Source organism: Neofelis nebulosa, chromosome 17, assembly GCF_028018385.1.
Source record: "Neofelis nebulosa isolate mNeoNeb1 chromosome 17, mNeoNeb1.pri, whole genome shotgun sequence".
Lineage (NCBI taxonomy): Eukaryota > Metazoa > Chordata > Mammalia > Carnivora > Felidae > Neofelis > Neofelis nebulosa.
The window spans coordinates 377,128-400,032 of record NC_080798.1 but is presented as its reverse complement, the minus strand read 5'-3'; the positions used below and the strand labels follow the sequence as shown (position 1 = coordinate 400,032).

General features: G+C 46.4%; 2 protein-coding genes and 1 long non-coding RNA gene across 14 annotated transcripts in view; 2 read left to right on the top strand and 1 right to left on the bottom strand.

Moving 5' to 3' along the window:
* ZNF274 (zinc finger protein 274) overlaps window positions 1–13,868 on the top strand; it is a 30,812-nt gene extending 16,944 nt beyond the window's left edge. For all 6 annotated transcript variants that reach the window (XM_058706584.1, XM_058706583.1, XM_058706585.1 and 3 more), the window contains 4 exons: window positions 812–1,294; window positions 10,678–10,778; window positions 11,939–12,065; window positions 12,539–13,868. In XM_058706584.1, the coding sequence (XP_058562567.1) occupies window positions 812–1,294; window positions 10,678–10,778; window positions 11,939–12,065; window positions 12,539–13,440 (1,613 nt within the window). In that variant the 3' untranslated portion in view covers window positions 13,441–13,868. The remainder of the gene's footprint in view (window positions 1–811; window positions 1,295–10,677; window positions 10,779–11,938; window positions 12,066–12,538) is intronic.
* LOC131498979 (protein NYNRIN-like) overlaps window positions 1,170–22,905 on the bottom strand; it is a 24,251-nt gene continuing 2,515 nt past the window's right edge. The window contains exons 3-9 of one of the 6 annotated variants that reach the window (XR_009255663.1): window positions 21,393–21,579; window positions 13,434–13,592; window positions 12,283–12,424; window positions 6,963–8,914; window positions 4,732–6,199; window positions 3,637–4,046; window positions 2,592–2,724 (exon numbers count right to left, since the gene is read on the bottom strand). Coding sequence is in view for 4 of the 6 variants with exons in the window: in XM_058706619.1 (XP_058562602.1) it covers window positions 3,698–4,696 (999 nt within the window). In the remaining 2 variants the exon portion in view is untranslated. The other 5 variants (XR_009255662.1, XM_058706620.1, XM_058706619.1 and 2 more) reach the window with 5 other exon arrangements.
* On the top strand, window positions 15,098–15,909 carry LOC131498996 (uncharacterized). 2 transcript variants are annotated; one of them, XR_009255692.1, is made up of 2 exons: window positions 15,098–15,184; window positions 15,641–15,909. It is a non-coding gene; the product is annotated as an uncharacterized LOC131498996 (long non-coding RNA). The 2 variants fall into 2 exon arrangements; XR_009255691.1 differs by lacking the exon at window positions 15,098–15,184 and adding an exon at window positions 15,228–15,343.

Below are 22,905 nucleotides of genomic sequence, written 5' to 3'. Positions count from 1 at the left end.
GCTATCACTACAGTCTAATTTCAGAACGTCTTTATCATCTCCCTGAAAAAGCTTCATTTTTATTAGCCAACACCCCTAATTGCCTGAATTCCTTATCTCTTGGAAACCACGAATCTACTTTGTCTCAGTATATTCGTCTATTTTGGACATTTCGTATAAACGGAATCTTAAAATTAGCCTTTGGTGTCTGGCTGCTTCCATTCAGCATAATGTTGTCAAGGCTTAGCACGTATCACTACTTCATTCCTTTCTATGGCCAAATAATATTCCAATTTGTGGATAGACCATATTTTGTTTATTCTTCCTTTGATTGACATTTGTTTTTCTTTTTGGCTGTTAAGAATGCTGCTGTGAAAGTTCCTGTACAAGTTTTTGTATTGACAAATATTTTCATTTCTCTTGGATGTATACCTAGGAGAATTCCTGGGTTATAATTCTGTGTTTGGCTTTTTGAGCACCTGCCAGACTGTTTTGCAAAATGATGCAGCGTTCTGTGTTCCCACCAACAGCAGTTTTTCCACATCCTCACCAATAGTTGTTACCACCCATCTTTGATAATAGCTATCCTAGTAAGTATGAAGTAGTATCTCACGATTTATTTTTTTAAGTTTTTGTTTATTTAGGTGATCTCTACACCCAACAAGGGGCTCAAACTCATGACCCCAAGATCAAGAGTCACACGCTCTTCTGACTGAGTCAGCCAGGTGCCCCTCACAGTGGTTTTGATTTACATTTCCTTGGTGGCAAATAATGTTGACTATCTTTTCATGTGCTTGTTGGCCATCTCTCTGGCTGTGCTTTTGACTTACAGAGTGTCCTGCGGCTCAGTTGGACCCTCAAGTGGATCCTCTTCCTGCTGGGAATCCCCTGATGAAGATCGAAGTCGTTGAAGTCCTCACACTGAACCAAGAGGTAGCTCGTCCCCGAAATGCCCAGATTCGGGCCCTCTATGCTGAAGACGAGGGCCTAAGCCCAGAAGTACTTGGGGAGCCCACTCAACAGCTAGGCAAGCATCCAGCTGACCCTGAGGCTGCACGCCAGAGGTTCCGGGGGTTCTGCTTCGAGGAGGTGGCAGGGCCCCGAGAGGCCCTGGCCCGGTTGCGTGAGCTGTGCCGCCAGTGGCTGCAGCCCGAGGCGCACTCCAAGGAGCAGATGCTGGAGCTGCTGGTGCTGGAACAGTTCCTGGGTGCGCTGCCCAGGAAGCTCCAGAGGTGGGTGCAGTCACAGCACCCAGAGGACTGTCAGGAGGCAGTGGCCCTGGTGGAGGATGTAACCTGGATATCTGAGGAGGAAGGTAAGTGCAGTGGAGGGGCGGAGAGGGACACTCCTGTAGACGCATCTTGGAGAATGGGGGAGGAAGAACTCAGGCTTCCTCGGAAGGGTCGGGGAAGGGTCATGCCTCTTCATCTAGGCCAAGAGCATCTACCTCCCCAACGTGTTCCTGAGTCAGAGCTTCAATGGTTCCTTGCTGAAATACCTGCCATTGCCCCTAGGTCAAGGGATCTGAGTATCCCTGGACCCATCTACCGAAATGGAAAGTCTCAGACAACACCTCACAGCTACTGAAACCCTTGGGCAGGGGCTGGGACTGCACTCTTTAACTAGCCCTCCACAGGCTTGTGATAGAAGCTAAGGGATAAAATTGTTCATTCTCATCCTTTTGGAATCCCTGCTGTGCTACAAGCCAATAGAAAACGTGATTTTAGTCACATAGGCATATTCCCAGAATGCTTTTTAAAAAAATTTTTAAAGTTTATTTATTTATTTATGAGAAAGAGAGTGTGTGAGCAGGGGAGGCACACACAGAGAGAGAGAGAGAGACACACACACAGAATCTGAAGCAGGCTCTAGGCTCCAAGCTGTCAGCACAGAGCCTGATGCGGGGCTTGAACCCATGAACTGTGAGATCATGACCTGAGCCGAAGTTGGACAGTTAACTGACTGAGCCACCCAGGCACCCCAAAACTTAATTTTTTTAAGTAATCTCCACACACAACATGAGGCTCAAATTTACAGCCCCAAGATCAAGAGTTGCATGCTCTACCAGCTGAGCCAGCCAGGCACCCCTCCCAGAGTGGGAATTGTGGATAAAGTGGTGACCAAGACAGGATTCATAGATTCATGAGCTCAACAAGCCTTAGACCCAGTAAGAATGATGGGAATTTGAGAAATGAATATGCGCTTGACAATGATGGGGTTGAGAAGAACCCAAGGGTGCTGGTGGGGCTCCTGGAGGCAAGTTGCTTGTAGCTGACACCTGGTGTGGAGTGGAACTCAGAAGGGGGCAGGAAGGATGTGCTGAGCAGGAGAGCATTGCCTGTGAAGGCCCAAAGTGGGAGCAATGACAGTATATTCAAAAATCCGAGAGAAATTGGATGGGTCTATGGTAGAAGGGAGCAGGGGACAGGGCTGGCAGGGCCCTTGCAGGGGTTTTCGTGTTGTCCTAAAGCAATGGGAAGAGTTACTGTAAAGCAGTGGGAACCAGTCCATGAGCTCTAGGGACATGTGGTATTGTCTGACAGAGTAAACATTTTCCAGGTTGGGGGTGTTGCATCCACACGACTCCTGAAACAGAATGCTATGGGCACCAGTGACAGTCACAAGAAAGTTTACTGCAATGAGAGGCAAGGCCGACCGATCGGGACCAACACTCTTGATAAGAGTGCGGCCTCGAACAGCTGGGGTACAGAGTTTTTATGGCCGATCACATCGTTTTATCATCACCTGGGAACAGAACAGAGAAACAGTTCCCAGATGAGTTAGAAACAGTTGCCAGATGAGGTGATTATTTTAGACTTTCTGCCGCTTAGTTGCAACCAGTGAATCTCCTTGACCTTGCCTCTGAGCTTTTGTTTCCTTCGTTGGTGAAGACTGATTTACAAGAGTATGAAGCGTAATTTACAAGAGTAAAGCAAGGCTGTTATCTCTTGACCTTCAGTGTCAGAACAAAGCTGTTATTTTTCAAGCTAGGTGTTAGCCCTACACTACACTTTAATCCTTACATTTCTCCCTTTTCTCGTCAGTGAATCAATCCCTTGATTCATCATTAGGAACTAAGGGGACGTAGTTGGACCTAATCATCATAATTTTTATTTCACCAACTCGCCTCTTGACATACTGTACTAACCAGTTGATAATGCATGGGCCGATAGTTAACCCGAGAAGTAATAATAGCAGTGGCCCAGCTATGGTGGTGAGCAGTGATGTGAGCCAGGGGGACCAAGAGAATAAATTCTGATACCAATTATTGCTGGCCTTTTCCTTCACATTCGACCTTTCTATTTGCAGGGCAACTGTATAACCCTGGTATGTTAGCCAATTTTTGTTCTTGATCCCTGTGTCCACATCCATAGGTAACCATATAGGGGTTTTCGGGGACGGAGGAGCGAAGCCCGTTGGCTGTTTATAATTAGTAATTAAAAGTCCCCCATGAGTCCCCCAACAAGTCGCATAAACCAAACAAAAAACAAGGCACAGTGGAAGAGGTATTAGATGTTATCACCTTCCCCGTGACAGTGTCCCTGAGTTCCCGTTGGTATGGCCAAAAAGATAGGGGATGCAATTCTGTACAGTCCCCCATGCTTATCATTATACAAACCCAGACAATTATTATTAGTATGCCCGCATCAGTATTACCTTTAAAGGATCCTCTGAGTGCCTTCGGACCTTCCATTGCTGTTCATTATCTGGTTCTGTATCAGTCTCGGGTGTTCCTGCCTTCACACAGGTTGTTTTTTTTTTTAACCTGAGAGTGATGAATCCAGGTTCGGACACCATCTACCTTCACAGCCGTGGGTGTAGTCAGGATCACGGCGTGTGGTCCTTTCCAGAGCGGCTCCAGGGTTTTAAGCTCGTGCCTCTTGACCCAGACTAAATCTCCTGGTTGAAAGGGGTGGGGAAGAACAGGAGGATGAGCGAAGGCTTCTTTTAAGGCCCTGGTTATTTCCTTTTGTACATGTTGCAGGGCCACGAGTGAAGCCAGCAAGCGGACCTGTTCCAACTGTTCCATTACGTTGCCTCCTAGCCTCGGCAGGATAGGTGGAGGTCTGCCAAATAAAATTTCATAAGGGGGAAATCCCTTGACAAATGGAGTACAACGCGCTCGCAAAAGGGCAAAAGGCAGGACGTCAACCCAATTTTCGCCCGTCTCAAGGGACAATTTGGTTAAGGTCTCTTTTAGGGTCCGATTCATCCTTTCTACCTGATCCGAGCTCTGAGGTCTATATGTACAATGTAATTTCCAATCTAGTCCCAATGCCCGGGCTAGACCCTGGGACACCTGCGCCGTAAAGGCCGGGCCATTGTCCGATCCTATGCTCAGAGGCAGCCCGAATCTAGGAATTATTTCATTTAATAATTTCTTAACTGTCACCTGAGCCGTTTCTGATTTAGTGGGGAACGCCTTGACCCACCCGGAGAAGGTGTCTACAAAAACAAGCAGGTATTTGTATCCATATTTCCCTGGTTTAATTTCGGTAAAATCTACTTGCCAAAACCGGCCTGGCTCAGTTCCTCTATCTCTTTTAGCTTCTGAAACCTTCCTACTTGCACCCTGATTTACTTGGGCGCAACTTGCACACCTTTCAACCACCTCTTCGATCTCTTTTCCCAGCCCTTGCGCCCTGAACTTCTTCCGCACTGATTCCGCCATCTTCGTTTTTCCCAGATGAGTCCCTTGGTGGAGCCGACCCACCATGCGCCGCCCGAGCGCCGCGGGTAAGAGGATCTTACCTTCAGGATCCTGAGACCACTTTTGTCCCGGCGCCACACTTCCCCCTTTTCTGGAAACCCACTCCAAATCTTTAGGAGTGTAACTGGGCTTCCTCGGTCAAGATCGGTAGCTCCAAGGCACTTTTACTTTTAGTTGGGGCAGCTTCTCGGGCTGCTGCATCAGCCAGGCGGTTTCCGACTGCTTCTAGGGAGTCGCCTTTCTGACGTCCCGGGCAGTGAATGATTGCCAGCCTCGCAGGTTCCCAGATGGCTGCTAGAAGATCTAAAATTTCAGCTTCAGTTTTGATGGCCTTGCCTTCCGCCGTGAGGAGACCGCGCTCTTGGTAAATGGATCCGTGTACATGCGCGGTTGCAAAAAGCATAGCGGCTGTCCATATAAATATGAACTGGCTTGTTTCTTCCGAGTTTGAGGACTTTTGTTAGCGTGATGAGCTCTGCGTGCTGGGCTGAAGTTCCCGGGGGAAGGGTCTGTTGCCATAAAACCCCGCGGTCCGTCGTCACTGCAGCGCCCGGCGTGCCTTTGCCCTTGAAACACAAAACTACTGCCGCCTGAAAACATGCTGATATCAGGGTCCTGTAAAGGAACGTCCATAAGATCGGAGCGGAGGGACGAGATCGTCGCCAAGGTTTCTGGGCAGGAGTGCAGAGGGGGACCTTGTCCTTCGGGCAGCAGAGTGGCTGGGTTTAAGGCTGTGGGGGCACAAAAACGTATTCAGGTCTGGTCGAGTAGCAACGCTTGATATTGGGTAATCCGAGCATTTGACAGCCGTCGCTCTGGGGGAGCCCGCAGTAAAGCCTCCACTTAGTGGGGCCCGGTGACAGTGCCTGCCTCAAAGTTAGTTTGTCTGCGTCTTCAACTAAGAGCGCGGTGGCGGCAATTTGTCAAACGCGTGGGGGCCACCCGGAAGCAACTGGGTCCAGCCGCTTGGATAAATAGGCCACCGGTCGGCGCCAAGGTCCCAGGCTCCGAGTCAGAACTCCCTCGGCTACCCCCCCCTTTTCGGCTACAAACAAATGGAATGGCTTGGTGGGATCTGGCAGGGCCGAGGCCGGTAGGGTCACGAGAGCCTCTCGTAAGGCTTGGAAGGCTTTGGTTTGAGTCTCCCCCCACGTGAAGGACTCCGGAGACCCCGTGAGAGTGGCGTACAAAGGGGCTGCCAGTTCAGCAAAACCAGGTATCCATACTCTGCAGTAGCCTGCTGCCCGCAGAACTCGAGAACTTGTTTGCGAGTTTTAGGCTGAGGAATATCGAGTATAGCCCGAATTCTTTGTTCACCGAGATAGCACTTACCTTTTTAAGGTTGTAACTTAAATAGGTCACCGCAGTACGACAGATCTGCGCTTTTCTGGCTGACACTCGGTACCCCAGTTTTTGCAGAAGACTCAAGGGTTCTCTGGTGGCACTCAGGCATTCTAAATGAGAGGGGGCCGCCAACAAGATATCCTCAACATATTGCAGTAGGGCTACCTGCAGGTTGGAGATTCAAAATGGCTCTAAATCCTGGTGCAGGGCGTCGTTAAAAAGAGGAGAATTTTTAAATCTTTGGGGGAGTTGCGTCCAGGTGAGCTGTCCCTTTTCAGGATCAGTCCATTCAAATACAAATAGTGGCTGGCTTTGTGGGGCCAGCGGGATGGCAAAGAAGGCATCTTTTAAGTCCAGAACTGTATAATACACCTGAGAAGGGGGAAGCAAACTAAGGAGAGTATAAGGGTTGGGTACAGTGGGATGAATGTCCATTTACAAGTCTGGGGCTGCCTGTAAGACGAAGGCCAAATTTAATGCTCTTCTATTTTTAGGTGCCTCAGGGTCTACAGGGGTAAAGGTGCGGTACACCTCCGTGAGCCTTTCTTTTTTTTTTTTTTTAATTTTTTTTTCAACGTTTTTTATTTATTTTGGGGACAGAGAGAGACAGAGCATGAACGGGGGAGGGGCAGAGAGAGAGGGAGACACAGAATCGGAAACAGGCTCCAGGCTCCGAGCCATCAGCCCAGAGCCTGACGCGGGGCTCGAACTCACAGACCGCGAGATCGTGACCTGGCTGAAGTCGGACGCTTAACCGACTGCGCCACCCAGGCGCCCCAATTGTCCGTGAGCCTTTCTAAGAAGGCTGAGGGGCTTTCCTCGGTCCCCTGAATTACTTCTGTTACCTTAGACATGTTTGTGGGCCGGCGGGTGGCTGCTTGGAGACCTCCCAGTAGAGTCTGGTGAAATAGGGTCAATGATCGCCTACCGTGAGGAGCGTTCGGGTCCCAATTTTCAGGATGCGAGGAAGGAAAAACTTCCTTGAATCCAGCGGGATCCTCGGTGGGTTGCCCCTTTGGCCCCATCACTAATTTCCGGGCCTCGCGACGGATCTTATCCCGCTCCTCAGTGGTGAAGAGAACCTGCAAGAGCTGCCGGCAGTCATCCCAGGTTGGCTGTTGGGTCACAAATAGAGTTTCAAGAAGAGAAATTAATGCTTGGGGTTTCTCTGAGAACGAGGGGTTTTGAAGCTTCCAGTTATAAAGGTCGCTAGTGGAGAAGGGTACATAAGTCATAAAGGGTCGGACATCACCCTGCAGGGGTGCAGGGGTGGCCCTGGAAGAAGGGATAGGGCAGCGGGAGGCGGATGGAAGGGAGTCCCTGACCGGGTGTGAGACGGGCTCAGGGGAGTGTCCCGACTCCGGCTCGTGTCCAGATCTGAAGCATCTTGACCTGTATTCTTTGGGCGAGAACTATAGGGCGGTGGGTGGTAAGTTCCTTTTTTTTTACCCCCCTCCTGTGCAGGTGATAGAGGGGGCGGCCGCTTAGTCTCATCAAGATTCTTATTCTGAGCTCCAGATGGGCGACCTTTGAGTGGCAAAGCCTGTACTTTAGGGAGGCGAGGGGGAAGGGGAAGAAGTTTTAACCAATCTGGAGGTTTTTCAATGAGGGTTCTCCATGCCCCAGTGTATGGGATTTGGTCTTCGTGCCTAGAAAAGACAATATCACGAACTTTATATACCAAAGTAAGGTTAAAGGTCCCCTGTGGAGGCCATTCGACCTGAAAGCTGTTCCATTCCACCTCGCAGAGAGTTCGAAGGACTGGCTTCTTAACGTGGAGGCCGAAAACTGAGGCAGCTCTCCTATACTCCTGGAAATGGGTTAGTATGAGACTCAGCGGGGTGGGGGTAGTCTGATTCTGACCGATGACAAAGATAGGCAAAACTGACAAGGACGATGACAAAGATAGGCAAAACTGACAAGGACGCACAGCCAGTCAACAGGAAGAAGACAATTAAGACACGAAGAAAACACAAGTTCGAGATCTCAAGGCCAGTAGGCCATCGCAGCCACCTGAAAATAGGATCCTTCTTGACAAACATCAAACCTAATGGGGTCCACCGGCGTCCCGGTAGGATCCCTGACTCTGGTTCTATAGCCGCGTCAGGCAGACCCTCCTGAGTCATTCAAATGGCGCGCCCCAAGAATTCCTTACCTCTCCCAATCCCGAGCTTCCTCCCAGGGGTCGGCAGAGCAATCCCTGTTTCAGACCTTTAACTTTCCCGGCCAATGCACCAAATGTTGCATCCACACGACTCCTGAAACTGAATGCTATGGACACCAGTGACAGTCACAACAAAGTTCATTGCAATGAGAGGCAAGGCCGACCGATCAGGACCAACACTTGATAATTTTATGGCCGATCACATCGTTTTATCATCACCTGGGAACAGAACAGAGAAACAGTTCCCAGATGAGTTAGAAACAGTTGCCAGATGAGGTGATTATTTTAGACTTTCTGCCGCTTAGTTGCAACCAGTGGATCTCCTTGACCTTGCCTCTGATGCTCTTTTCTTTGAGCTTTTGTTTCCTTAGTTGGTGAAGCCTGATTTACAAGAGTATGAAGCATAATTTACAAGAGTAAAGCAAGGCTGTTATCTCTTGACCTTCAGTGTCGGAACAAAGCTGTTATTTTTTCAAGCTAGGTGTTAGCCCTACACTACAATTTAACCCTTACAGGGGGCACCCAGGTGGCTCAATTGGTTAAGCATCTGACTTGATCTCAGCTCAGGTCATGATCACATGGTTCGTGAGTTCAAGCTCTGCATCAGGCTCTGTGCTGATGGCACGGAGCGTCCTTGGGATTTTCTCTCTTTCTCTCTGCCCCTTGCCTGCTTGTGCTCTTGTGCTGTCTTTCTCTTTCAAAATAAATAAATAAACCTTAAAAAAAAAAAAAAAAAAGATTTACCAGGTTGCAGTTTGCGATGGTTGGTGGGCAAAAAACAAGGGCAAAATGAGAATCAGATTGGCCACCCAGAGCCGTTACCATGCCCACCGAGAGGTGTGGTGGCTTGGGCAAGACTGACAGCGGTGGGGGGCTGGGATGGGAGTACGTTTGGGGGTGAGATTCCATGAAATTTGATTTGTCAGGCTGAGTTCCATGGAGCACTTGCTCACCCGAATATGTAACCTCATACAGCAAAATTGACTTTGCAGATGCAGTTTATTAAATTGAAGAATTTGAGGTGGGGAGATTATACTGTGTCATTTGGATGGGGCAGGCACGAGAGTTCAGGGCAGAGAAGACACGAGGAAGGGCTGGGAGCTAGGTATTTTAGTTGGCCTCCAGAAACTGGCAAAGGTGACAAACATATTTCCCCTAGAGCCTCAGAAGGAAGGTAGCCCTGCCACCAGCTTGATTGTAGTGCAGTGAGGCTGGCGTCAGACCTGATGTCCATAATCATAGGAAAGCAACTTTGCTTTTAGGCACCATTGTGGCAATTTATTAGAGCAGTAATAGGAAACTGATAGAGGTACCAAGGAGACAGTTGGGAAGCCCCTAAGACAAAAGCCAGTCTGTCTTATATTTCACACCTTGGGGGTGAATGAAATCAAGTCATATTATAGTGGATGGCAGGAAGAGAGGCCTTCCAGAGAACCCTGAGAATCCTACATTCATTATCAGCGAGTTAGTTGCGACTCTCAGTTGTGAATGCCAGGGGAGGAGAATTTACTGAAAAAGTCCCAGGGTGATCTAGCTTCAGGCACGGGTGGACCCAGGGGCTCCTGTAGTATTCTCAGGACTCATTCTCTCTCTGCTATCATACTTCTCCTGGCCTCCGTTAGCTTCACTCACAGGCAGGGTGTCTCCGTAGGGAGCCTCCCTGCACGGAAATGTTCTAACAAAAGCCTCTTTTGCTCTGCTTGTCTAGCTCTGTGCCCTGTATTCATCTCAGATTTAATTATTGTGGCCAGGAGGAGGTGGCAGCCTGGTGGGCCAGAATGGGTCACATCGTGTTTCCCCCTTGAGAGCAGGGGTGTAATCATCCTTATGGAAGACCATGTACCAGGCAGCGATAGATGAGGAGAGTCAGGCATGAAGGAGTTGTGGTTAAGAGGGGCTGGAAGCCCAGGCAGAATGGTTTTCGAAGGTGGAGGAAACTTGATAAAATTCTCATCTAGATGGGTGTGTTATGAGAGTGGGTCCAGTCCCGGGGGTCAGAGGAAGTCCATGGAAGAAGGCAAAGAGGAAGAGGACAAGGAAGGCAAAGAGACAACATACTCGGAGGCTAGAAAAGGGGTCTTTCCTTCTGAGGAACAGTGTGAGGCCAGCTGTTGAGGCAAATGGAGAGATGAGGCAGCTGTCTCAGAGGAGGGACAGGATCCGGGACAGTCCTTGGAGAGGGAGGGAGTGGGGCCAGGGGTCTCAGCAATGGGACATTGGTGCCCTACAGTCACCCTTAGGGTGATGCATCTTGAGCTAACCAGGTGTGGGGATTTGGGCACAGGCTGTGAAGAGGAGCCAGAGTGGGGACTTGAGCTGGTGGCAAGAAAGGGTGGGCACAGATGCCCTCACAGTAGTAACAGCAGATAGGATGTGTGCAATGGCCGCAGGGGTCCCAGAGAGAGACGTGGGTATCATTGCCCCAACCTGGAAGTGGCACCACATCCGGCTGATCCCCTGTGCTGGTGTCTCCCCACAGCATTACCCGCCCAGGACCCCACCTGCTCTCTTGAGACCACAGCTCCTCAGGAAGAGAAGGAGGAGAACATGACCACCTGGCCGGCAAAGGCGCCACCTGAGGTGAGTGGGGGGTGTCACCCTTTTGTTCCCTGGTCACAGTGTCCCCTATGAGGTGACCTTCCCCCTACCTCCCAGCCTCCCACAGGGCAGACCTCTCAGAGTTTCTGAGCCTGAAGGGCTGGGCTGCCTTGTTGCTGCTGTGGAGACCAAGAAAGGGCACAGGGACTGGGAGGCAAGAAATCTGGAGGAGAAGGGAGGGGCCAAGTGTTTATAGATGCTTGGGAGCCCCAGGTAGGGACATGCAGACCACATCTGAATTTGTGTTAGAACAAGAGAGCCCTTGTCCTTCAAGAATGCATACTTAGGTGTTGATGATGGAAAAAATATCTGGAATTTGCCTCAAAATATCCCAGAGCTGGGGCATAGATGAAAGCACTGGCCATGTCTTGCTGACTGTTGAGGCTCAGAGAATATGACAGAGTGATGTGTGGTATTGGTCAGGACTCTTTCTGCTGCAGATGGCTCACAACTGGTTCAACCATAGGGTGAATTTATTGGCTCTCATGTAATGAGTGGTCTGTGATAGGCTTCAGGCAAGACTGTATTCAGGGGCTTCCACGTGATGAGAGAGGAATGTGTCTCCAGTCCTGGTCTCATGGCTCTGCTTTCTCCCATTCCTTCTCAAGCAGGCTCTGCCCCTGGTGGGTAAAAAGCCCCCACAGATCCAGGTAGAGTGCCATGGGGAAGCCTCTTCCTGCCAGAGTTTTGGCCAGCTCCCCAGAAAGGACTGATCTTGGCACCGCCTCTGGCCACACCACCCTCCAGCAGCCACCATCCACAAAGGCAGGGATGGTTCCTTCACAGGCAGAGGGGCTGTTCCCAGAAGAAGGGAGTGTGCCTAGCAGGCAGGGCTGGTCTGAGGGGCAGTCTTCTGTGGGAAGTTGCACAGAAAGGATGAGCTGCACATAGGCTGGGGTACAAGGGAGGTAGTTTGCTTATGGCGTTTGTAGCTCTTAGTGAAGTAGATTCTGCCTCCGGCCTGGGCCCCAGCCTCTGGGTTTGTGATAGGGGACCCACTGGGCCTCTTATGGGCCCAAGTCAGTGTTTCTGAGCAAACTCCAAAGCAGAGGTGTCCTCAGCACAGCAGACTCTGTTGGGAGGCCCTGGTCATCTGTTCCTGTCGATGACCCTCCTGCTGATCAGACATAGTGATATTGCAGGAACCAGTGACCTTCCTCGATGTGGCTGTGGACTTCAGCAAGGAAGAGTGGGGGCTGCTGGACCCGATGCAGAGGACCGAGTACCACGACGTGATGTTAGAAACCTTTGGACACCTGGTGTCTGTGGGTAAGGCTGTGCCCGTGCTGGCCACTCCACCCTTCTGGGACTGGGAACCTCAGGGGCCCTGAGTTGGGCCCTGTACCTTCTCTGGGCCCAGTGTGAGCACTGGACATGCTGACAAGAGTTCCTTGCACCATCCATGCTTTCAACTGGTCCTCTGGACCTCAAGGGGTGGGCATTGTGTGGACAGTGGAGGATCAGGCCCAGGGAAAGACTGACTTACCGCCCACCTTGAAGGCATATGAGGAGTCAGAGAGCTGGGAGAGTGCTCCCTGTTCTTGCCCCATCCCTGACTGCCAAGCTCGGTGTTCCTCTCTTTGCTACTTCACTTCTTTCCGTAGTCTCCCCAGGTCGCGTGACGGTACCTGGAAAACAAAAACAAAAAAAACACCCAGCTTCTGAATACTTGATGATGTCATACTGATAGCCCCCTTTGCCACTTTCTCTCTATAGTATCTGTATCTTTTGGGTTCTTTCAGGGTGGGAGACTACACTGGAAAGTAAAGAGTTAACTCCAAAGTCTGACATCCCCGAGGAAGAACCAGCCCCTGACCTAAAAATGGAAGAATTCTCAAGGGATGACACCTGGTCCTCTACCTCAAGAGACATCTTGCAGGGTGGGACCCAGGAAGTCTTGGACACAGCACTGAAGCAAGTGGAGCTCACTCAGGAAGAAACCCTCCCTCAGAAAAGCCCCCAGTCCCGGGCAAACACTGGCCTTGTCACCAGCCCTATTTCACTCCAGAAAACTCTGCCCAGGAAACGCTTGCGCAAGCGTGGCTCGCGGGCTAAGAAGGTGACGCGTGGTCCATGTGTAAAAATTCATCAGAAGGGCCACAAAGGGGAAAAAGCCAGAGAAAACAGTGGTTGTGGGAGAGCCTTCAGCCGGAGCACTCAGCAGATTACGTTCACAAGAATTCACAAAGGGAGCCAAGTTTGCCGATGCAGTGAATGTGGCAAAACGTTCCGGAATCCAAGATATTTCTCTGTACATAAAAAAATCCACACAGGAGAGAAGCCCTACGTGTGTCAGGACTGCGGGAAGGCGTTTGTTCAGAGCTCCTCCCTCACACAACATCAGAGAGTCCACACCGGAGAGAGGCCTTTCGAGTGTCATGAGTGTGGGCGGACCTTCAATGACCGCTCGGCCATCTCCCAGCACTTGCGGACTCACACCGGAGCTAAGCCCTACCAGTGTCAGGACTGTGGGAAAGCCTTCCGCCAGAGCTCCCATCTCATCCGGCACCAGAGAACGCACACGGGGGAGCGCCCCTACATGTGCAGCAAATGTGGAAAGGCCTTCACCCAGAGCTCGCACCTCATTGGGCATCAGAAGACGCACAGTGGGGTGAAATGCAAGAAGAAACAGCCTACCTCATAGCCCTCAAGCTGAGCCGGTTGAAGAGACATGGCCTTCTCAGCATGATCCTGCAATGTAACACGAACGGGCGTGGTTGGCATCTGGAACTGAATATGAAAAGCAGCACTGAGTGATGACGTTCTCAAGACCAAAGGACAACCAGGGAGACCACCCTGCACACAAGTAAATGAGAAAACTGGTGGGGAGTTGTTGCTAGTGAATATAAGTTGGAAAAACATTTAATTTTTCACTCACTTGATTTGCTGTTATAATTTGTTTGCTCATTTGGTCATTAAAAGTGATACTAGTGAAACCTGACCATGTTTATAACGTAAGTTTAAAAAGCCAGGTACCAAAAAGTCTGTGCACTGATATTATATTTGTGGTATTTATGCATATGGACAAGGACTAAAAGAGAACAAAGATAAATAAACTATATATTTCTGTGATGGAAATCTCTGTGGGTTTTTTTCCATCTATTAAATTTCTTTCACTAATAATTTGATACTTAAAATAAGCAGTGTTAAAACAAAGTGAAGGAGATTGTCAGACCAGTTCTAGCAGACTCTGCAAAAGGCCACAGTCCCTCTGGCCCAAGATTCCAAATGAGTTAGGATGAGTGGGTCATCCTAACCCTGATCCTCAGAGCATCATCAGGATGCAGGGAATGTTCGATTCAGGGAATGGTAATCTTAAGCAACCAACCATTGGAGGCCTAGAGGGAGGGAAACCCCCGGCAAGGGGGGGTGGGGAGCTTCCCAGGAATGTTCATGTTGGTGCCCATGTTTCACATTTTACATGAGATGATAGATTAAAATCCTTTCTCCAGGTCACACAGCCTGTAACCTGCAACCCATCCACTCCTTGCTCCATGACTCTACCTCTGCTCTCTCAAGTTGTACATAACATTTCAAACTATGTCCTAAGACTCTGGGTCAGATGTTGAACTTATGCTCATCAGATATTAGTTGACTGCTACAGGGCACACCTCTTCAGAGCCCTTGGGATCATAACACTGACAAGGGTGAGGCACAGTCATGCCATCTGGAGTGAGCGTGTTTCACTCCTTTCTCTACAGGAGTGCTGGAGACAGACTAGAGAAGCCCAGAGGCCAGGTGCCTGGGGAATGGTGATGGCACACTAGCTGTCGTATTGCTTTTCATGCATCAGGCACAGGGCTCATGACTGCTGTATAACATCTCCATGGTAGCTTCTTTGAGAGATGAAACATTTGGGGCTGAAGAACTTGCCAGGGCCCCACTGCCCTCCCACTACACAGTTGGAGATCTTTAACAGGAGAACATCAGCAGCTCCTTCTCCAAGTACTGATGATGTAGGGATGTCCATTTGCTTGGGGGGAGTGGCCTCACCATGATGCCCAGTGTCCACTGGGGAATGCCACAGTGCTCAAATGAGGTCACTTAATCCTGAAATGCCATACACAGTTTTGTTGCCAGAAGATGGTCACTGAAGGAGGTGTGCTGACTGCTTTCACATCTATGGCAGTTTCAAATATGGCCACAAACTCTTTGCCTTTCCTCCATTCCTAGAATGTGGCTGGGCTTGTGACTGCTTCCACCAATAGGGTCAGCAGAAGTTACACCATGTAACTTCCATGAAATGAGGTCATAAAGGATGCTGAGGACTTGTTTCCTCAGCCAAATGAGAAATGGTGGTGTCAGCTGAAACTGACCAGGCTGCAAGATGTTGGGTAGTGAATGAGGAGAGGAGAAATCATCCCTTCAGAGGAGGTGAACAGATGAGGGTAGGCTTGCCCAGTAACTCATCTGGGGCCCTGAGGTTTGGGATCACTAACTGCAAGGCTATGGACACTTTAACATCCAAATTTGAAATCCAGTTGGCTGCTTTAGAAGCCGAGAAATTTATCTCTGAAGTGAATGGAAGAGTTCCCACTTTCCTTAAAGTAGGATGAGATGATGCAGAATTTGAATATATGCAGCTGGTGGTCTCCCATCTTTTCCCAGCCACACATAATTCATTATCAGCAGCACCCGCCATTACACTCAAAAGTTTGCCATTGGGCCTCAGTATGCCTGAACCTCCTGGGGGATTTGGGGAGGCAGAGTGATGACCCCCACATATGTCTACTGCTAGGCCCCAGAACCTGTGAAAATAGTGCTTCACATGGCCAGAGGGACTTTGCAGATGTGATTATGTTAGGATTTTGAAATAGTGAGATTATCCCGGATTATCCCCATAGGCCCAATGTCATCACAAGGGTCGTTATAAGAAGGAGACAGTAGGATCCAAATAAGAGAGGAAGATATGACAAAAGCAGCGATTGCAGTGATACATGGCCATAAGACAAGGAATGTGAGTGGCCTCTAGAGGCTGGAAAAAGCAAGGAAATGGACTCATTCCCTAGAGTCTTCAGAACGAACACAGTCCTGGAGACACCTTGATTTCAGTCCAGTGATAGATTTCTGAACTCCAGAGTGTTAAAATAATAAACTTGTATTGTTTAAGCCACTAACTTTGTGGTAATTTGTTTCTGCAGTAATAGCAAATGAATGCAGGGGGTATATGTGATTTGCAATTTTCCACCAGTGGGTGCTGATTTGTGCCCAAAGGGATGGTATATCTCGCTGGGAAGCACTGGATCTGGGGGAGGGAGTGGGAACAGGCACTCTGCCTAGGGTTGGCAGCCTGAATTGAACTAGTTTGGTGCTAGTGGAATGGTTCTCAGTCTCACAGACATGTGGAGATTGATTAAGTAGGAAAAGTCTAACAGTCTGGATGAGTGAGTAGAATGCTCAGCTCAGACTCTTTTGTGACCTTGGGACAAAGACTGCTGTCCGGTAGAAAAGTGTGCAAATCTAACGTCTGGGGGAAGAGACAGCTGCACTTGCAGAAATGGATGAGGATAGGGGCGCCTGCGTGGCTCAGTTGGTTAAGCGTCTAACTCTTGATTTCCCCTCAGATCATGATCTCATGGTTCCTAAGACTGAGCCCTGTGTTGGGTTCTGTGCTGACAGGATGGAGCCTGCTTGGGATTCTCCTCCCTCTCTCTGTCCCTAACCACCCCCCTCAAAATAAACATTAAAAACAAACATTTAAAAAAAAAAATGCAGGGGCGCCTGGGTGGCGCAGTCGGTTAAGCGTCCGACTTCAGCCAGGTCACGATCTCGCGGTCCGTGAGTTCGAGCCCCGCGTCAGGCTCTGGGCCGATGGCTCGGAGCCTGGAGCCTGTTTCCGATTCTGTGTCTCCCTCTCTCTCTGCCCCTCCCCCGTTCATGCTCTGTCTCTCTCTGTCCCAAAAATAAAAATAAAAAACGTTGAAAAAAAAAAAAAATTAAAAAAAAAAAAAATGCAGACCCTCCCCTCCCAAGAAAACAGAGGCCATTACATTAGGTGAAAAAAAGTTCAGTCACACCTTTCTAATTTGAGATGCTCTAAACCAAAATGTTAAAGAATAACTGGAAGTAAATAAAGTGCCACATAAAGTGATACCTGCAAAAGCAAACAAAATGTGTCAATATTAAAATCAACCAAAGTGGGATTAAAAGTTAGAGGGTTGATCAGGATAAAGACATTTTGGTGTGATCAAGGTACTCTAAAAGAAGAAATAACAATTTAAAACCTATATACAACTAAAAAATGGCACTTAAATGACACGAAAATCAATTTGAGATACAAGGAGAACTTGATTAGAGCAAAGCAAAGAAAAAGCAGTTATGGAGAAAGAATTTAATATACTGCCTTCGGAATCAGACATATCTAGTATATGAAATAAACCTAATGAAAAATTGAATAATAAAATTAACAAGTTCAATTTAATAGATGTATATATAGGATTTTTGTGCCCTATGATTTCAAGAATATATGTGTGCTTAATCAAACAAATAATATTAAAGTATAAATTTTTACAGGTGACTTATCTGCTCATATATTAATAAAAGTATGAGTAAATAATAAAATTATCATAAATATCTTAATTTGCTGGACATTAAGAAATAACTTTCAAATATTTGAACCAAAGAGAAAATAAAATTGGATTACTAACTCCCTTAAAAAAGAAAACACAACATGGGGCGCCTGGGTGGCTCAGTTGGTTAAGCGTCCCACTTCGGCTCAGGTCATGATATCATAGTCAGTGAGTTCGAGCCCTGCGGCAGGCTCTATGCTGACAGCTCAGAGACTGGAGCCTGCTTTGAATTGTGTCCACCACTCTCTCTGTTCCTCTGCCACTTGTGCTCTGTCTTGCTCTCTCAAAAATAAATATTAAAAAAAAAATTAAAAAAAAAGAGAACATGACGCATCATAATAAACGGTGCACAGCTAAGCTGTATAGCAGGAAAAATTACAGGCTTAATTGTATTATTAAAGTAGAATTATCAAAAATTAAGGAATTAATATTTTGCCTTAAGGAACTGGAGAAACAGTACAATAAACCAAAAATAATAAAATAGAAATTTATTCAAGTTAATGAAAATTAAAGCCAAAGTAAATGAAATGGATAGCAAAGGGAAAGAAAAGTTATGGTAATAAACCTCTCAAAAGCCTGACTGAGAGAGCAAAAGTATTATAATGTAAATGAGAAAGGAGATAACCACAGGTACAGAAGCAATTAAAAGAATTACGAGACTATTATACAGAACTATATGGAAAATTTCCTAATATAAATAAAAAGTGAACAAGAAGCCGAAAACTCCAATAGAATAATTACCATGGAAGTGACATGGACACAAAGCCTAGGGTTTATAGCTGACTTTAAACCTTTCTTTTAAATTTCTTTTCAATATTTAGCACAAATCCCAACGTGGGGCCTGAACCCACGAACCATGACATCCTGACATAAGCCAAAGTCCGATGCTTAACCAACTGAGCCACCCAGGCGCCCCAGACTTTAAATCTAACTTTAAGGAATAAACTATTCCAATTTGTTAAAAAAATTCCATATCAACACAATGAACAGCTTCACAAAATATTAAATGAAGATAACATAATACTCACATCTGATAAAGATGGTATAAAAAAGAAATGTATCACCCAGCTTCATCTATGAATATAAATACGTGAGTTGAAAATAAAATATTTAATCAAATCCAGCAGTATATCTAAAGAACAATACCATGACCAAACAATTTATTTCAGGAATCCAAGAATACTTCAATTTCAAGAAATTGATCAATTAAGTTTAATCAACTGTATAAAGAACTCATCATACCCAAGAAAAACTATGAATGTAATCAACATGGGATCCTTTCAGTTGGCCCTCCTTACCTGTTAGACATTCTTTAATTCATACTGGAGAGAGACCCCATGAATGTCATTAATGTGGGAGAGCTTTTGGTAGGATGTCTCACACTTAAAAAAAAACTATTCTGTTGTAATCACTGGGAAATCTTTCAGTCACATCCTTGATTTTAATATTTATCAAAGAAAGCATAACATGGGCACCTGGGTGGCTCAGTCAGTTAAGCATCCAACTCTAGATTTTGGCTCAGGTCATGAGATCATGGTTTGTGGGTTTGAGCCCCGCATCAGGCTCTGTGCTGACAGCGTGAAGCCTGCTTGGCATCCTCTCTCCCTCTCTCACTGCCCCTTTCCTGCTCACGAGTACACTCAAGCATACTCTCTCTCTCAAAAAAAAACCAAAAAACAAACAAACAAAACATAATAGAGGGAAGCCTTATGAGTGTAGTCAGTATAGGAATTTTTTTTCAGAGCTCTGGCTTTATTTCACACCAGAGAATTCACAGTGAAAAGAAGACTTATGAGTGTAATCAGTGTGGGAAATACTTCAGTGGGAGTTCTCACTTTGTTACTCATCAGAGAATTCATACTGCAAAGAAACTGCATGAGTACCTTCAGTGTGGAAAATCTTTCATCTGGAGTTCTTATTAGGCATCAGAGAACTCACACTGGAGAGAAAACTTATGAGTGTCCCAAGTGTGGAAAATTAACTAGAATTCTCATGTTATTAAACATCAAAGGACTCATATTAGAAAGAATCCCTATAAATGTAGTCAATGTGCCCCAGCTATAAGCTTTACCGTACCCTAAAGGGCCAGAGAGTAGATGAACAGAGTAGACTAAATTTAGTGTTGTAACACGAGCAAAATTAAAAGTAGCAATTTGATGTTATGCAGTCTTTTTTTTTTATTTTTTAGTTGAATATGGTTGCCATTATCATTACTTTATCCACCTGAAACAGGGATACGGTTCAAAGACTAAGGATCCATTGTCCTTCCATCTCAAGTCTTTCTGAGTAGAAATTGGGGAAGAAAGCCCAAATTAAAGTAAATTATTCTTGGAGAGGACCTAAGAGAACATCCAGTTCTGGAGGGAAAATGGTGTTCTAACCAAGTCCAACCTTGTTTTGCTCACCACACAACAGGCCTATGTAAGGGGAGAGGCAAGACGCTGCGGTAATGAAAGTGACTTTATTCAAAAATCCAGTGGACTGAGACTTTTGTCTTAAGAACCTCTATAGTTATAAAGACTTTTATCCTAAAGAACCATCTTAACTCAGCATGAAACCTCAGCTTCTTTTGTAGCCCAGGCACCTGGATGCAAGCACACCTGGCTCCAGGGGTCCCTAACAGACCAGGGTTGGCCACACAATGCTCACAAAATCCAAAGGCAGAGAGACAAGTGTTGAAACAAGAAAAGAATTAATTTCGGGGCACCTGGGTGGCTCAGTCAGTTAAACGTCCAACTTCAGCTCAGGTCATGATCTCGTGGTTCATGAGTTCAAGCCCTGCATCGGGCTCTATGCTGACAGCTTGGAGCCTGGAGCCTGCTTTGGATTCTGTGTCTCCCTCTCTCTCTTTGTTCCTTCCCCACTTGTGCTCTGTCTCTGTCTCTCAAAAATAAACATTAAAAAAAGTTTAAAGAAAAAAAAAATTAATTTCAATGAGGCCAACACCAGTTGGACAGCGGACTAATGTCTCAAAGACTATCTCCAAAGTGATGAGAATATTTCCGTGTTTATAAAAGGAAAAAGTGGGGCAAAGGTGGGTGGGTACATGCAGGTAGATATTGAGAGTCAAATCAATGGAGTCAAATCAATGTCTTGGAGTCAATCACAGGTGGGGTCTTGCTGGCTCAGGGCAGTCCTTATTGGGGGGGGGGGTAGTTTTGGTTCCCCTCAGGGGATGCTTTGCCATCAGGGTCTTCTGTCTTAGCCAAGAGACAAGCTGGAAAGAAGAACCCTACTGGAAAGTGTGAGGTCAAAACAGAGACAGCTGAAGTCTGAGCCAAAATCTAGAGTCAGACACTTAACCAAGTGAGTCAACTAGGTATCCCTGTGCCTCAGTTTTTCTAGCTGTTCAACAGGGAAGAAAGTGTCTATCTTATAGGGCTGTTGAGAAGAGTACTGAGTTAATATACACATGTCCTTTACAGGGCTGACAGTCAGTAAGCCCTTAATCTATTAGTATTGTTATTACTATTATTAATAGCTCCTCTTTCAACTCTCCACCAATTTAGAAGAGCTAAACAATAAAAAAAGTGTTAACAGCCAGAATCATCCTGAAAAAGAAGGGCAATGAGGTATGCTCTACTAAATAGTAAAACATACTACAAAGCATCCATAACTTAAAAATTGTAATATTGACACATGAATATATACAGATCAACTGAACAGAAAATCCAGAAATACTCAAATGCATGTAGAAATTTAAGTGTATGATAAAAGGGGTACCTCAAAATAGTAAGGAAAATGTAAGCTACTTAGCTAGTGTAACTATGGAGCCATAGGACAAAAGATAAAATGGAAGTCATTCCTCACACCATACACTAGGATAAATTCTAAGGATTCATACATTGCCATACTATACCATAAAAGTACTAGAAGAAACATGGGTAAATTGCCCCATAACTTGAGAATATTTCCTATCCATTAATCAAAATCCAGAAGCAATAAAGGAAAAACTCATAAATTTGATTAACTTTTACATGAGAAAGAAACCCACAACACTATTAGCAATATAAAAAAGATTACAAACAGGGTGCCTCAGTGGCGCAGTCATTTGAGGGTCCAACTCTCGACCTCGGCTCAGGTCCTGATCTCGCGGTTCATGGGTTCAAGCCCCGAGTTGGGCTCTGTGCTGGTAGTGCGGCTCCTGCTTGGGATTCTCTCTCCCTCTCTCTCTCTGTCCCTCTCTGGCATGTATACACGTTCTCTTGCTCTGGCTGTAACAGTAATAAATAAACTTTAAAAATTTTTTCAAAAAGATTACAAAACGAAAAATTGCAATTTGTAATATAAGCTACAGGTTAACATTGCTAATCAAGAACTTCTAAAGCTAGGGGCGCCTGGGTGGCTTGGTCGGTTAAGCGTCCGACTTCAGCTCAGGTCATGATCTCACGGTCTGTGAGTTGGAGCCCCGCGTCGGGCTCTGTGCTGACAGCTCAGAGCCTGGAGCCTGTTTCAGATTCTGCGTCTCCCTCTCTCTCTGCCCCTCCCCTGTTCATGCTCTGTCTCTCTCTGTCTCAAAAATAAAATAAAACGTTAAAAAAAATAAATAAATAAAATAAAAAATAAAATAAAATAAAAGAACTTCTAAAGCTAGAGTAAAAGACTAACAACCTTATAGAAAAATAGTTAAAATTGGGGTGCCTGGGTGGCTCAGTCGGTTGGGTGTCCGACTTCGGCTCAGGTCATGATCTCGCGGTCCGTGAGTTCGAGTCCCACGTCGGGCTCTGTGCTGACAGCTCAGAGCCTGGAGCCTGTTTCAGATTCTGTGTCTCCCTCTCTCTGACCCTCCCCCGTTCATGCTCTGTCTCTCTCTGTCTCAAAAATGAATAAACGTTAAAAAAAAAAAAAATTAAAAAAAAAAGAAAAATGGGCAAAATATGAACAATTCACAGAAAAAATGAAATGGCTCTTAAACATATTAAAAGATGCTCATAATTAGAGAAATTCTACTCATAATTAGAGAAATGCCAATTAGAACTACACTGAAATACTGTTTCTTACCTATCAGATTCACATAGAGTCAAAGTTTGGCATCAAACTTTGCCACACTCAGGTGATGAGACTGTACACCCTCCCATACACTGCTGGTAGAATGTAATAAGGTACAATCCCAAGGGAGAGGAATTGGGCAAAAGTACATATACATTTATCTTTCACTTCTATTCCAAATATACACTGGCAGAAATACAAAATTACGTAGGCAGAGGAGTATCCATTGCAGCACTATTTTTAATAGCAAAAAGCTGGACACAGATTACATGGCATCACTAGGGGCCTGGTGGAAGAACTGCCATCATGCCACCCAATACTGCCCAGGGCAGCTGCCAGAGTGGTCTCCCCAGCCAAATGGTTAGGTGGGAACAACAGAGTACATCACAGGACCATGTGTGGTATAGGACCTTTACCTAAGGAAGAGGTAGATTCTGTGTCTCCCTCTCTCTCTGCCCCTCCCCTGCTCATGCTCTGTCTCTGTCTCAAAAAATAAATAAATAAAACATTAAAAAAAAAAAAAAAAAAAAGAGGTTTATAACAATAACTAC